The 15,209-nt window shown below is 47.5% G+C and overlaps 1 protein-coding gene across 6 annotated transcripts in view; it reads right to left on the reverse strand.

Annotated features, from left to right (window-relative positions):
• The window catches only part of DTNB (dystrobrevin beta), a 213,559-nt gene that overhangs the window by 14,726 nt on the left and 183,624 nt on the right, over positions 1 to 15,209 (reverse strand). For all 6 annotated transcript variants that reach the window (XM_069805389.1, XM_069805388.1, XM_069805390.1 and 3 more), the window contains one exon: positions 5,581 to 5,740. In XM_069805389.1, the coding sequence (XP_069661490.1) occupies positions 5,581 to 5,740 (160 nt within the window). The remainder of the gene's footprint in view (positions 1 to 5,580; positions 5,741 to 15,209) is intronic.

Below are 15,209 nucleotides of genomic sequence, written 5' to 3' on the forward strand. Positions count from 1 at the left end.
CAGCAGGAGCTGCTCCATGTTGGGGATAATGCTTATTGCCTCTTGCTGATGCTGGGAAGATAACGATCTCCTTCACCATCTATTCCGGTTCCCCGTGCCAGTCCCTCCGGCAGAGCCAGCCATATTCTCGTGGCAGAGCATCCATCCTGACGACCGCAGCCCAATTCTGCGGCGCTCCAGCGCCTGCAGATGCTGAGGACGTGACTCCCCGTCCTTGCTGAGCCCCCTTTCCTCCGGCACCTTTTTGTGCTGCACTGTTTCGGTTTTATTTGGAGGCTTTGATGGCGCGGAGTCACGTTTTCTGCCCTGGCAGGTGGTCTGTAGCTGCAGTTTCTCAGGTTGCGGAGCCAATGGCCCCGAGCTGAAACTTTGCTGGGAGCAGGTCCCTGTAAGGGTTCATTGGCCCCAACTCAGCCATCCCCGTGCTTTAACTGCTCACAGAAAATGGCTTTAGGCAGTCTTTTATCCCACACAGGCACCAGACGTCCGCACTGGTGTAGCCGCCAGGAGCATCGCTTTGATGCTGAGTGTCTGACAGTGCTCTAAGATCTCGGCATTTGGGACCCCGTCCTGCCATTTAGTCCAGCGAGGGCATGAAGACAACACGTGGAATTGCCGGAGACATTTGATGTGACATTTTGCAGCTGTACTGAACTGCAGTAACAACAACTGTACGTTACACGTTTACTTTTGTTTGAAGTCGGGTGTCTCTTTCATTCCAGACGTGCTGCTTTAATCTCCCAAATGCTGTGCTGGCTTTTACTCCGTCCTTGGCTGGGGTGCTGTCAGAGTGCCTGCTCCTACATTTTGCCTATGGATTTTGGTGCTGTTTGAGCACTGCCAGAGCGCGCTACTGAGCTGACGTGCTTTCCATCAGCATTTTTTTCTTCCAGGTTAGGTTGCCAGCTGACCAGCATCATGCCCAAGGCAGCAACAAGGCACTGGGTGTTCCTGTGCACGTACAAACAGCGTGCAATTCCCGGGAAAAAGGCAGATCTAGGCCAACAAGTCTGGGACCTCTGACTTAGGGGACTCCTCTGCATACAGAGGCCACTTTATCCAGGTCTCTAGATGTTCCAAGTCCTGTCACTGCATGTGGCAGTGAAGCACGGCCACCACCCTGCCCGGCGTTACTTTTGGGCGTGAAAGGTTGTAAAATTCCAGCCTGTCTCCCCTGTGAAACAGATGAATAATGTTAATGAGCACGTCTGGACATGTACGTGCAGAAGCCACCTGAAGCCCTCCTGGCTGGTGGCATTCAGTTATTTTATTATGTGAAAACATAGAAATTTTATCCTGTTTCCTGTGTTCTCCAGTTGCCTTGATAGCACTAATTGTGCAGATTGCCTTTCCGGAAGGATCATTCCAGGAAATTTATTACAGAGTCTGTTGACCACTCTTTTCTTACAAGGGTTTTTCCAGTAGTTGAATAAGCCACCACTGTGGTTATCACGAGAGGAACTTCCACCTTTCTGTTGCCAGCAGCGGATCGTATTTGCATCTAAGAAATCCTGAGGGACTGTTTTCTTCTCTTTCAAGATGATAAACAGCAGCATTAGTTTTCTAATTAGATGGTGGCCTCTCTATCTGACTATTTCAACCAGAATACCATCTGGACATTTTATTCTAATACTCTATTACTGCGTTCTCTCTCTTTGTCCAAGTGAAAGATCAAGAGATCACCTATGGAAGAAACTTACCTAATCTTAAGACTATTTTATTAAAATCACTGGGATTCAATTCTTTAAAGGTTTCCTTCTCTAGACCTTCCCGCACTGATGGGGAAGCTCGCAGAAGACTTGTGCCCTGGGAGGAAAGACAAGACGCTGACATCCCTGCCCGCTCCCGGGTCACAGCAGCAAGAGGTGGAACAGCACTGAGATCTTCACTCCCTTTTCCTCCTCTCTCCCACTGTGACATTTTATAAGAAGCTGGTGGATAAGCAAAAGTTAGCAAAAATAATTTAAATTTTTTTGTTAAAAAATGCTCATAAAATAAGTGTACTGCAGGCATTGCCTATAGCTTTTTGCTTCTGGGGAGCTGTCACCCACACTGACACCTAGCTGTTGTCATGTGGCTGCTGTACAAATCCTTAGCCCAGCCCTGAATAGTTTCATACAACACCTGGTTCGTTGCAACATATATTGCTGTAAGGTGTTAAAAACCTAGAAAAAAACAAGTTTTCACTTTGGGCAATATCAACAGGTCCTGACGAAGACTATCGCCTTATGAACCAGTCATTCAGGTAAAAGGCATGAGTAAACCCTTGATTAATTACATCAGCTTCTACCGGAGCCAGGAGTTTGAGGAAGACAGTGATAGTAAACCGTGCAGAGAGAAGTTTGCTTTGTCATGGCTTTTGCCTGTATCTCCGAAGAAATAAGCAGATAGATAAGAGAGCAAATTTGGATGCCAAAGCAATACTGTAAAGTGAAAAAAAATCAAGTAGGACAGTTAATGTACTACTGTAATCATGTGTTCATTACTCCTAGCAGCAGAAAGGAGATAATTTCATGTCTTTGTGCTCTCCTAATTAAAAAAGGAAAGGGGAAAATGATGAAGCAGATAGAGCAGATTTTCCCAGTAACTGGTAGGACTCATTGCGCTGCTGTTCCACTTTACGCAGCCTGGAAAAAGAAAGCCAATCTGCAAAGGGGGGAAGGAGAGGCAGCTGCCAAAGAAATCAGTTGAGAGCTCTCGGCTGTACCATCAAACTTGTTGTGGAGATGAAGAGGAGGCGACTGGACCACCCACAGCAACAGATGGAGTGTTGTGCCTCTGGTATTTGGCATCTTGCCTCCCTGGAAATGCCTGCTTCTGCTGTCGTTTCTGGAAGTGTTTAGAGAGATGAGGAGCTTGTTCCTACCGATGGGATCGGAAAAAGACATATCCTTCTCACAGAGGAGTTGTAGATACTTGGTGTTTTCAGACTGGATGTCCTCCTTCACCTGACCCGTTCACCGGCTAAAGTTCTGGAGAACAAGCAACAGCCTTTCCCTCTACTGAGTATGCTGGGGGCTATGGGCTTGCAGTCCTTGCGGTAGCACTCCAGGCATCAAATACCAATTAAAAGTATTCACTGATACTTCCTGCTCCTCTGCTACCATTTTGTAGTCTCTTTCCTCACCTCCTTCTGGCAGCAGCTCATTTAGGCAAGGAAGAAGATCGTTCTGGAAGGATATGTGTAACGAGAAGCTGATAAATGCAAACTGTTATTTAAAATCTGTTTGGTTTTGAGATATATCTTCAGTTCTGGGAAGTTTGTTTTCATGTTTTCTTTGTTTTGAAAAGGAGACCATCCATCTGACAAAGGTATTTGACACTGATATTCACAATTTTCCCTACCCAGAATGAGAAAACAACACCTCCAGTTTTGTGACTCCATATGATACAACCTGTCATCTTTTGAAGAAATAAACAACCCGGCCTCTGCAACAAGATGAGGGCTCTTGTTTACTGCAAAGGACCAGCACACAAGAGAGGCTGCAGCACCCCGGCACTACAGGCTCTAAGATGTCCAGTACCCGGTGGGATTTCCCACGGAGTACCAAGAGGTCCATATGAAGAGTTGCTGCCCACCGGTTGCCTCTGCGCGCAGACAGGTGAAGTCCTTGCCAGTGCATTAGGGAGAGGTGGATTTTCTGTCCTTCTTTCTTTTATTGTCAATGAGAAGAATATAAAATACGCTGGATGTCCACCTCCAGAAACACGGATCGTGTTCAGAAACAACCTCTGTGTCTGTCAAAGGTACCTGGGGAGACCAGGTCCTGCTGCTGTTTTTCTCATAGCTCTACATCCCAGAATGCTTCTGGAGTACTAAAGATGAAGAGTTCTGGACCAATATGGGCAAAAGAGAAGAAAAGAATGCATAAAACCCAAGTGACACCACTCCTGAGAAACAGAGTATGGGCACCCGTTCCTACTGGGAATGGCTTCCTTCACCATGAGCAGAGCTGAAGTAGGTAGGACTGAAGAATAACTAATTTCCCCCTCCTTTGCAGTGAGATGGTCCCTGAAGGTAAAAAAAATATTTGCCAAGATTCTTGACAGCAGACTGACAGTCATGTCTTTGCTTGCCGCCTTCCAACATCGCCAGATAGTAAAGCCTCTTTGATATTTGAGGAAGAGGCAGTGGTCTGCATTGGGCTGAACAAGTTTCCATTTCATCTGGTTTTCCAATTTTGGAGCCCTTCTTGAGCCAACAATGGCTTTGACATGGAAAAGTTTGACTTTTTTGAAACGCGTGACTGTAAAACTTTTTTTCTTTTTTAAAAAGCAACAGCAGCTAAGTATAAACTCACACTACCTACAGAAGTTGGGGAATAAAAATATGTATGTCAACTGCTGCCCTGATTTTCTATAAAGCACGATAAGCTGTATTATTCACAAATGGACAGCTTACCCATTTGATCCAGCCACACTGATTTTAGCAAAGAACTGAAGGACAAGGTGGTCAGACAGGAATACAGCTCAAACTACCTGATAATCCAGCACTTCTTATGTCTACTTACGGAGCAGTTGGCAGCAATGAGTTTAGGCCAGAAAGTGATATTTTTTTCAAACACAGAGCGGAGTAACTTGTAGAAAAGCTGCAAAAGAAGGAGCTCCGAGCGTTGCAGCAAGAAAAAGTTCATTGTCCTATCTGTCTTTCTGCTTCTTCATTATGGTCTTTCTCTCTTCTCTTCTCTTCTCTTCTCTTGTCTTCTTTTCTCTTCTCTTTCCTCTCCTCTCCTCTCCTCTCCTCTCCTCTCCTCTCCTCTCCATTTCTCATGTTTAGCACTTTTTTCTTCTTGTCCCCAGAGGGCTGCTGCACATCTGTGTCTCCAGCAGAGCAAGTGAGCCATTCTGCAGATGTGCACGCCAGCCAACCACTCCGTTAGGAACAGCCTTGAGCTGTGCTGCAAAATTTCAGCTTCCTTTCTGCCTCATAACCAGCAGAGAGGCAAGTAGCTATTAGTTAAATACTCTGGATAAGAGGCCTGCTTGTTTTCTTGCTTTTTGTCATTAAACTGTTTTTTTCCTCTTGCAAATCATAGCACAGTTCAACCACCAGATTTGTAAATATGACCAGTTTTTAATATCTAACTGTTAAATTACTTGTGGGCGTAACTTTCTGGGATGGAAGATCCCTTCCCCGGAGGGAAGATCACCATCACAGAAATAATTTCATCAAGTTATAAAGATTAAAAATGTGTCCCCAATCTCTTTGGTCTAGAGCACAGGAAAGGGATTCATAATTATTGTCTCGATATTGGTGAGTTACGCTTTTGTTGTATACACAGAATCATCGAATCATAGAATGGTTTAGGTTGGAAGGGACCTTGAAGATCACCTAGTTCCAACCCCCTGCCATGAGCAGGGACACCTTCAACCAGATCAGGTTGCTCAGAGTCCCATCCAACCTGACCTTGAATGGTTCCAGGGATGGGGCAGCGACCACCTCTCTGGGCAACCTGGGCCAGCGTCTCACCACTCTCAGCATAAACAATTTCTTCCTTATATCTAGTCTGAATACACACTCTTTTACATGATGATGGCAGGATTAAGACCAGGTGTGGTTCTGCTCTATGTGATATTCACCTTGTGTGAAAGCTTCCTGCACATCTCCCCCGACACCTGCAAGCGAGTCCTGCGGGACGTGAGTTGGGGTAGAGCCGGCGGAGGTGGATCTGACGGGCATGGGCATGGGGCGGCTGGCTCCGTGGGTGGGCGAGGAGTGTGCTGAGCCTGCTGCTTGCGCCTGCACGGGAGACACGAGACACAGTTTCCAAATTTTTAACTTTTTTTTGGGTCAATGTCTAAAAATAATTCTGTAAAAAAAAAAAACAACATAAGGAAAGACGCTTCACCAAAACACTCTCAATTTGAGTAATGATGTGATGCATGATTGGTAGATGTTGTGGGAGGACCCCGCGGTGGTAGCAAGCTGGGCGCAACGCATCATGCGTCGGCCTGCAGCACCCAAGGTTGTGCTGCATGTGGTGCTCGCAGCCATGCTGCCTCCGGTGCAGGATCTGACCCATGGCCTCCGCACCACATGCTTACTGTGTCACTGGTCAAAGGTCAGGTTGGAAAAAAACCCAGGAAGGCATGGAGTGACCTTCCCAGCCGTGTGCTCCAGAAGGACCCATCAACTGCTTGGCATCTGCTCATCCTTCCCACAGGCAGCAGTGAGGAAACCCCCAGAGCTCCGCAGTGCCACTGAGGCTCTGCGGAAGGTCCATCCCCTTTTTAGATTTATTTTTATATGTCTTATATATTTCTACTTATTACTAAAATAGTGATTTTAAATCTTTTATTTTACATTTTCTCCAGCCAAACCCACCCCATCTCTGTCGTGCTGCTCCAAGAGCCTTGCGAGCAGCTTTGCATTGTGGGTGCTGGTGCCTTCCTTGAGAAGGCTTCTGGTGCTCCCCTACAGCCCTGCATGGATGGCGAGCGACAGTCCCAAGGGTCTTTCAGGTATTGCCTATGTATGCAAATGCTGCTGAATTTCATAGCAAATCACAAATAAATAGAGAATAATTTTTTCCCTGTGGTTCGAAGGCTCAGAGGAAACTGTTGCAATACTCACTCGGGCAAAACTCCCACTGGCTTCAAAGAAGATGCTGCCCCAGCAAAGCCTCCGGAGCACAACCTGAGGTTAGGCACTGGAGCGATGAGCCCAGAAAGGAGAGGGACTGACAAACGTATGAGGACGAGATAAATACAGGAGACTACATGTACTTACTGGCTCCGTGTTTTCAAAAAAATAATCTCACTTAAGTACTCGGCATGTGGTGCCAGCAGGAGAGAGAGCAAGGAGGCATTCACCAAACGATGCACCTCGCTGGGTATTTAAGGACATTTGCAGAGAGCTCGGTTCCCCATCTCCCTCCTCCGGCTGTTCATGCAGGTGTGTGCAGCCCGACCGGGCCCCCCATCCCCGGCAGTCGCTTGCTCCCCCAGCATCCATCCTCACCGCCCGGGAGGCAAAGACATCACACTGCCCCGCAGCATCAGCCATTACTTACGAGAGCTTTGAATGTGCACAGTATTACTTTATTGTTCATAATCTGGTTGTTCTCTGCAGCCACTCGTGTCTGTCAACAACCTCTGAACCCTCTTGCTCAACTGCAAAGTTATTAGTGATCAGTTTTGTCTGGCTTTGCTAACAAGGGTTTATGATCTGTGACTGTATTTATATTTAAGCACGGTCCCTATGCTGCTGTTGATTAAAGGAAAGCTACTCATAAATAATTACACACGAAGGGCATTAAAACCGTACAACTGCTCTGAGCAAATACCTGGTTTGTTTGTGCCATTTGATTTGTCGCCCTTTTTTAAAGCCTGTTCATCGTTTGCTCCCTTTGACGTGCATCAGTTACCAGGGCAACCCGGCCGGCACAGCGACGATGCGGCACGGTGACACTGCCGGCACCCCACACACCGGTGGCACCGCCGGCACCCTGCACAGCAGGTCCTCGCACTGCCACAGGGCATGGCATCCGTTGCCGGCATGTTTTACCCGTGCTCATGTTGAGCGCTGCCCTGCTGCAAGGTCCTGCTTCCCATGGGAGCGCCCAGGAATGGGATGCTGCTCGGGACCACGTGGGGATGGCTGCAGCTCCGGCTAATCCCTACCAGCCCAAAGTTGATATTCTTATTAACATGAAAATCTAGTCATGTGTAAAATTGTCATTTTGAAACTGTATTAATAATAGGGGGATGAAAAGAAGTGAGTAAAACGTTCTTGTGACACGAATGCGTGCAGAGGAGAGGGCTGCAGGGGGAAATGACGTCTTTCAAAGGTAAAATCATTAGAAAATGCACATGCCACACCAGCAACTTCACTTCTCCACACTAAAACCTCAAATAAAACCTTAAAAAACGACCTGAAAATGCACATAAACAGGCAGGAGTGTCTGAATTTGCATAAATTTGTGGCAAGACGCCTGCCCACCACTCGGCACTCCCAGTCCAGCACGTGGGATGCGGCAGGGTGGAAGCGGCAGCGTTCATCCATCCCAGGGCTTTGGTTCAGAGGAACTGGCTCATTCCCTCTCCTCCTCCCAGACCGAGCGTCAGCCTCGGCAGCTGCTCAGATGAGGAAAAACAGCCCAGGTGTAAATTAAGACTGAAAACCAGGAGGCAACCCAGTGCTGACACCCACATCGGAGGCAGCGGCCGGTGAGCCGGAGCTCCCCGTTCCCCAGGAGGGAGCCAGAGGAGGGTGTGGGAATATTTGATGTTTTGAAGTTTGTTCCCCGGGTTGCACCTCGTGTTGTGGGACCTCGGCACGTGTTCCTGTTCACCACCTGAGATCTGCTGAGGGTGGCAGGTGTGAGAGGGATTAGAAATGAAAAGCCATCTAGAGATTTTGTTAGTTGGAAAAGCAACGAGTTCAATTAATGGAGTAAGACCTCACCGCTGACCTCCTTTCCCCAAAACACATTTGCCTAAGCTGTGAGGGGACAGCTTTTACCCTGTGCGGCAAACTCGACCTGTCCCACCCCCACATCTGGCCCACGGTGGTTTTTGCAGATGTGCTCGCTCCTTGGACCAAGGGGAGACCCTGAGCCACAGAAACGCTGATGGGCTGGCAGTAACAGCCGGGAGAACAGCACCCACCCCATGCACACGTAGACTTCAGCCCTTGGGAGAGGGAAATCTTTTTTTCACTGTCATTTATCCGTGAGACACACTGTCTACATTTATATTCTTAGAGTAAGTGCCCAAGCACTCTAATTATTTTTTTTAATTTTTTTTTAAACCGCTGGGCATGCAGATGGGCCCTGCTGATTTGCATACTGCAGCCACCGAAGCAGAGGGGCTGGGAATGTCCCTCATCTGTGTGATGACGCGGTTCCTGGAAACCGTAGTGATTTTGAGAACAGCTTGTGAGGTCGCACACAGACAACATATTTCCACGGGGAGCAGTTACAGGGCAGAACTGCGTTTCCCTGCTGCTCCTGTCCTCATGCATGCTCATGCTCCCATGCTCAGTGACTCTACGTGATGCACTCAGTAGTCGAAGGAGGATCTGAAAGTTTTCGGTTCAGTGAAGTCTTGAAAATCACCTTCACAAGAAACATGCACTGTCCCAGCCTGCCTGCTGGAAACACGGCTGCTGCTCAGGACCACGGGGCTGCAGTTCCCAGGCTGCTGGTGCTCCCAGAGATGCACTGGGATCCCCACAGGCTCCTCTGCTGCACTGGGATCCCACTGGCTCCAGAAGCTGCGCTGGGACCCCAGGGGCTCCAGTAGCTGCACTGGTGGATTGGCCCCAGACAGCAACTAAGCACCCACCAGCCACTTGTGCGCTTCCCACCAGTGGGATGGGGGAGAGAAGTGGAAAAGCAAAAGCAAGAAAAAACTCCTGGGTCAACCTGGGATGGACTTCCTAGCCAAAGAGGGATGTGCCTCTCACTCCTGGTCTAGAAGATGAGTGAAAAAACAACTCCTGGCCAACACTGACACTAAACCTTCTTGTGCAGCATTGACCAAAAGGCAGGTGGGAAATGCCATGGTCTGAGCTATACCTGCATGTGCACAGCATGAGCAACCTTGCGGGGGCTGTTACAAAGCCCTCCAAGTTTATGTCTCTAGGAGGAAAGAAAGAATCTGATCAATTGTGGATGATTTCTTGGGAGATCTCTCTGAGGCCACAGTTCCCATCAGACGGCTGCATTTTTCATGGCTTGAACCTGACATAGCCTGAGCATCAATGGAGCTTTCTCAGGCCAGTACAGGAACCAGGCATGAAGAAAAGTAGCAACCATCACTGCAGAACTTAAAACCCAGAAGTAGCACTGGCATCACAAGCACAATGGACAGAAGCTTTGGAAAGGAAAGGAAGAAAGATTGAGTCCAAAGCAAATGTAATGATGCATTCACCAAATTACAAGTCAGCAGAAGTCAGTTCAACCTCAGCAACAACCTCAGGGTGTGTGTGTGGGGTGTTCACTACTGACATACTTTGGGTAAGACTTTCTGAACACACTCTGTGGGTGATGTGGAAGCACAAAACACTGTTGTCTCCAGTGGCTGGATGTACTCCCAGCACGAGCATACGCATAAAAAATATCCACAGGAGAGTGAATGGGTGCTTTTCTGGGCCAGGGCTGCATGTGGTTCTCTAGCACCTGGTAATACTTGTTCTTCTCTAATTCCAGATAAAATAAAATAAAATAAAATATATCTATTCTACATATTGATCTCTCTTCTTGTACTTTATATAGCCATGTAGTCTTAACATGTTTGTGTGTTTTCCCCCTGTACTGAATGATGAGTCCTGTGGAAAAATGATGCATGTGGAAAAATGGTATATGACCTCTGACTGTGATGCACATACATACAGAAAGCAGAAATAAGAACGTATGAGTTGGCGTTTCCTAACCATTCACATTATTTGTACTGCCCCTCAGCCCATGGCTCTCAGGCAGCGTGTTGCCTGTGGGACCCCGATGGCATCTACAGCCACAAGGAACTCAGAGGTTGACTCAAAGGAGGATGCTTGAGGACATGAGTAAAAGCCAAGGACACCAATGGTGACAACGAGCCTCAGCAACAGCTGGGCTCACACTGCATGGCATGAAACCAGCCCTGTCCTAGAAAGCACTTTATCTACTGAGAAAGCAAGAAAGGCACCTGGGGCGGATGGCGAGGGAGCAGCACAGAGCCCTGCCAGCAAAGGCAGACACCACACGACCCACGGGCGCTAGGGCTCGGGGCGAAGGAAGCCGTGGGAGGACACGGCTGGTGTAGCTGTGCCTCTGCAGATGTGCGAAGTGAACCGGGACAGCCCGGAGGCAGCACGCGACCGTTAATGGGTACGCTGTGGGATGGCTGCCAAGGCATCACTGGGGCGGGTTCAATAAATCACTCTTGCAACCTTCCTTCTCCAACGGCTGAAGGCAAAGGGAGCGAAGGAAGGAATGAGGCAAGGTCCAATAAATACTGGAGTTGAGGTTGTTCCCATGGTTTCTGAAGCTGTTGAAGTTCAACATGAAGTTGAACAAGGCCAAGTGAAAGGTCCTGCACATGGGCTGGGGCAATCCCAAACACAGATACACAAGCTGGGGGCTGAAGGGATTGAGAGCAGCCCTTCAGAGAAGGACTTGGGGGGACTGGTGGATGAAAAGCTGGGCGAGACCGGGCAATGTGCGCTCACAGCCCAGAAAGCCAACCGTGTCCTGGGCTGCATCCCAAGCAGCGTGGCCAGCAGGTCGAGGGAGGGGATTCTGCCCCTCTGCACCAATCGGGTGAGACCCCACCTGGAGTCCTGCGTCCAGTGCTGGGGTCCTCAGCACAGGACAGACATGGACCTGTTGGAGCAGGTCCAGAGGAGGTCACAGAAATGATCAGAGGGATGAACGTCCTCTTCTACAAGGAAAGGCTGAGAGAGTTGGGGTTGTTCATCCTGGAGAAGAGAAGGCTCCAGGGAGACCTTATTGCTGCCTTCCAGTACCTAACGGGGGCTTATAAGAAAGATGAGGACAGACTTTTTAGCAGGGCCTGTAGCAATAGGACAATGGGTGATGGTTTTAAACTAAAGGAGGTTAGAATCAGGCTAGATATAAGGAAGACATGTTGTACGCTGAGGGTGGTGAGACACTGGCCCAGGTTGCCCAGAGAGGTGGTCGATGCCCCATCCCTGGAACCATTCAAGGTCAGGTTGGACGGGGCTCTGAGCAACCTGATCTGGTTGAAGATGTCCCTGCCCATGGCAAGGTGTTGGACTAGATGACCTTTAATGGTCCCTTCCAACCCAAACCATTCTATGATTCGATGATTCTAAGTGAGCCTGTGCTGGGGCTGTTGTTTCAGCATCTCTGTTCCCCAGCACAGCAAGTGCTTCTGCAGCTTTCCTTGACAGGAAGACGGGTATACTGAGGAGCGCACGTGGCTCTGCTCCTCCATGGCCACCACTGCAGAACTCACTAGATGGGAAACTCTGGGATGCCTTTTGTAAACAGAGCAGAGACAGATTTGAATAGGTTTGTAAACTCCTCTCTGACTCTGTTGGAGTTGCAGCCTTACAAAATCCTGGGAGTTATTGCATGTTCTTCCTGGAAACTGCACCAGGGAGGACACAGAAGATGGATTTCAATTTAGAGAAACAATGAAGGAAACCTCTGACCTGGCTCCTGAAATGTTTGGGAACTGACTTCTATTTATTGGCCCCAGCTTATCAAGTCTTGTATACAAGAGTTCTGAGGTTTAACCTAAAAAACCCTTAATATTTCCTGAAGAGAAGAAGCAGAGCTCTGGCCTGTGCACCAAACCCAGTTCAACGGAGGTACAGGAAGCAGTGACAGTAATAGCTTTTAGCACGTATACAAAATGCTGTTGCACCATCACCTCCCTCAGCCCAGCAGTTTAATTGGAGGTCCCCCACTTCTCTGGTGACCTGCTGTCAAATATTCTGCAATCACTGTGACAGAGAAGAGTTTTAAAGGAGCATTGAAAAATTCAGGTCAGAAGGAGCCTCAGAGGGTGTCCAGTCCAACCTTCTCCACTGAGCAAGGTCAACTTCGAAGTGTTGCTCAAGGTCTTCTTCAGCTGATCTTTGAAAATCCTCCAAAAGGGAGATCCCACCAACCCTCTGGGCAGCCTGCTCCAAAACTGAACCACTGTCATGGGAATTTCTTTCCCACACCCAGCCAGAACCCCCCCGTCAATCTGTGACCATCACCTCTTGGTTTCTCCATGAACCTCTGGGAAGGCTCTGGCTCTGCCTTCTTCTTGGTCGCCCGTTAGGAGATGGAAGATTACAGCTGGATTTCCTTTTTGCTCCTCTTCTCCAGGCTGAACACAACCAGCTCATATGTCACCCCGACCAGAGCGTTTTGTAGAACATGGACATTAGGAAAAGCTTCTTCATGGGGAGGTCACCAGAGACGTAAGGGACCTCCAACCCTTAGAGCTTTTCAAAGCTTGCCTACGTAAAGCCATAACTGACTTGCTCCAGTGCCAGCAGCAGTCCTGCTTCAAGCAGAAAGTTGGGCTAAAGACCCCCAGAAGGCCTTATATTTCTACAGTCTACAGATGTTTACTGAGAAACTAAGAAATCTTGCTTTGCAAGAAATATACATTGATTTTAATGCATTTTGTTATGTAGCATATTCCTATGAATAGATTAAAATAAAAGGGATTGTGTATACATATAAGAACAAAGAGCTAACAGTTTTTAGATAAGTGATTTAGACAAGTAAACATCTCATCATGCCCCAAATAACTAACTCCAGAAAATACAGCAGAAACAGAACGAAAATGAAAATATGAACACATGGCCTACAACTCTCATTTTTTGTTCTGCATCTTTGCTGTAGGAGATAGAGCAAGCCAGAGGATGTCAAACGGCATCTAAGAAAAAGCAGGGGGTCTTCATTAGAAAGTGAAATGGCAATGGGTTTTTCATCTGCATACCATGCACATTTGATGTCTAATTCACATTTACCATGCTTCCCTTTGTCTTTACTTAAGAATCATGAGATGGCTCTTGAGCCCGGCTTCCTCACGTCAAGTATCATGGGGCTCAAGCTGAAGAGCTTTTATAATATTCACTGTAAGTAATTGGAGCTCTTCTCCATGCTGCAGGGCCTTTCTTGGAAACAAAAGCCCCTCTCTTCTCACCCAGGTGTTCTCTCCATATCAAGGGCTGGGGACACACACTGAACCCAGCCCCCGAAGCTGACACTGCCCATGGCTTTCTCTGCGGCTCTCTTCTTGTTCAGACTCTCAGGCCCTCTACATCCCCACATTTTCAAATAACATTGACATCACCCTGCTCGAATGGGCAGCGTAACCTCTGCTGACGTTATTGCATGTACCGTGACCACAAAATATTATGTAGCAGGGAAGAAAAAAAATGCTTTCTGCGTATTTCATCAAAAAAACTGTCAAGTAGGAAATCAAGTTATTCTTTCCATGGATGTATAGGTCATCTGTCTAGCCTACTTCATCTGTGTTTAAAACTTCACGCATATATACAACCCAAAAGCCACAAGCCACAGTGCCCTTGCATTCCTCTGCTCATTTTGGTGCTGAGCCAACCCAATAAATAGCATCGAGGAGCCTGAAAACAACAAGCTGAGACACTCCTTGCACTGAGGTTAATTTTGTTTAGAAACGTCTTGAAATATTGGGGAAATTTCTGAGTCCCGAAGAGTGCAAATATTTTACTAGACAGAATATTATGGAGTACCGCAGGCAGGTTGGGCAGGCAGCAATCCTCGGCCAACGATCAAACAAACCAACAAACCCAGAAATTTTTAACGACGAGGAATAAATGACAGAAACACAGCGGATGTTGGACAAGTTGGTTTTGCTGAAAACAGGCCTTGCCAAATAACACTCAATTTCCTATCTTGAGAAGATTATGAGTTTTATTGACGAGGATAATTATGGAGAAATAATATCCTTCATAAGGCATTTGATTTAGTAATGTGTGACTTTCTGATGAAAAAAGTGAGCAGTAGGCAGCAGCAATAGTGTGCACTCTGCACAGATTAAGCAAAAGATTACTCAAAAAATGTACCACCGAAGGGCACGTCACATTGAAGGTAATTTGGGTTTGGTCTTCAGAGCAATGAATTGCCCAAGTCCTTCCTGATGCCCCCAGCCACAGCCATGTGCTGTGCGCTTCCTCCTCCATCCTGACCACTTGCTGGCATCATTTCCTCCATATTTTTTTTTGCAGTTTTCATGCACACTTCAATGCCCTGCCTGTCCCCACCACTGGAGCAAGAGCAATCCCCTTGTGTGCATGGACATACCCAATGTGGATGTGGAGCACCTCTTCCATTAGACTCTATCGTAGAACCAACATGCTGTAGACCTACAGGAAACTTTGCAACCATTGCCACAGAAGTAACAAAAATAACTTGTGTTTACTGTAATTTCAGGCACTTTTTCTGCAGTCGTAAGTTATGGAAGCTGCTGTTTACAAAGGTGAGGCGCAGGGAAAGGACGTTATTTGCTGACACAGAAATGAACAGCATCATAGAAAAATGAAGCTGTAAGGAAACACCTCATCCACCCCTGTGCACCACAGCTGGATCCACTCTTTTTAATCCCCTCCTGACAGATGTTTATCTGACATGCTCTTAAAAACCTCTACATTCAGGTTTTCCTAAAGTCTAAATGAAACTCCTAAATGAAATTTTCAGCAAGTGGAGACTGTGGCATGGCCCAGCCCTGTGGAGCAAGGACAGCAGCTCTTCCCT

The sequence above is a fragment of the Haliaeetus albicilla genome, chromosome 18 (assembly GCF_947461875.1).
Source record: "Haliaeetus albicilla chromosome 18, bHalAlb1.1, whole genome shotgun sequence".
NCBI classification, from domain to species: Eukaryota; Metazoa; Chordata; class Aves; order Accipitriformes; family Accipitridae; genus Haliaeetus; species Haliaeetus albicilla.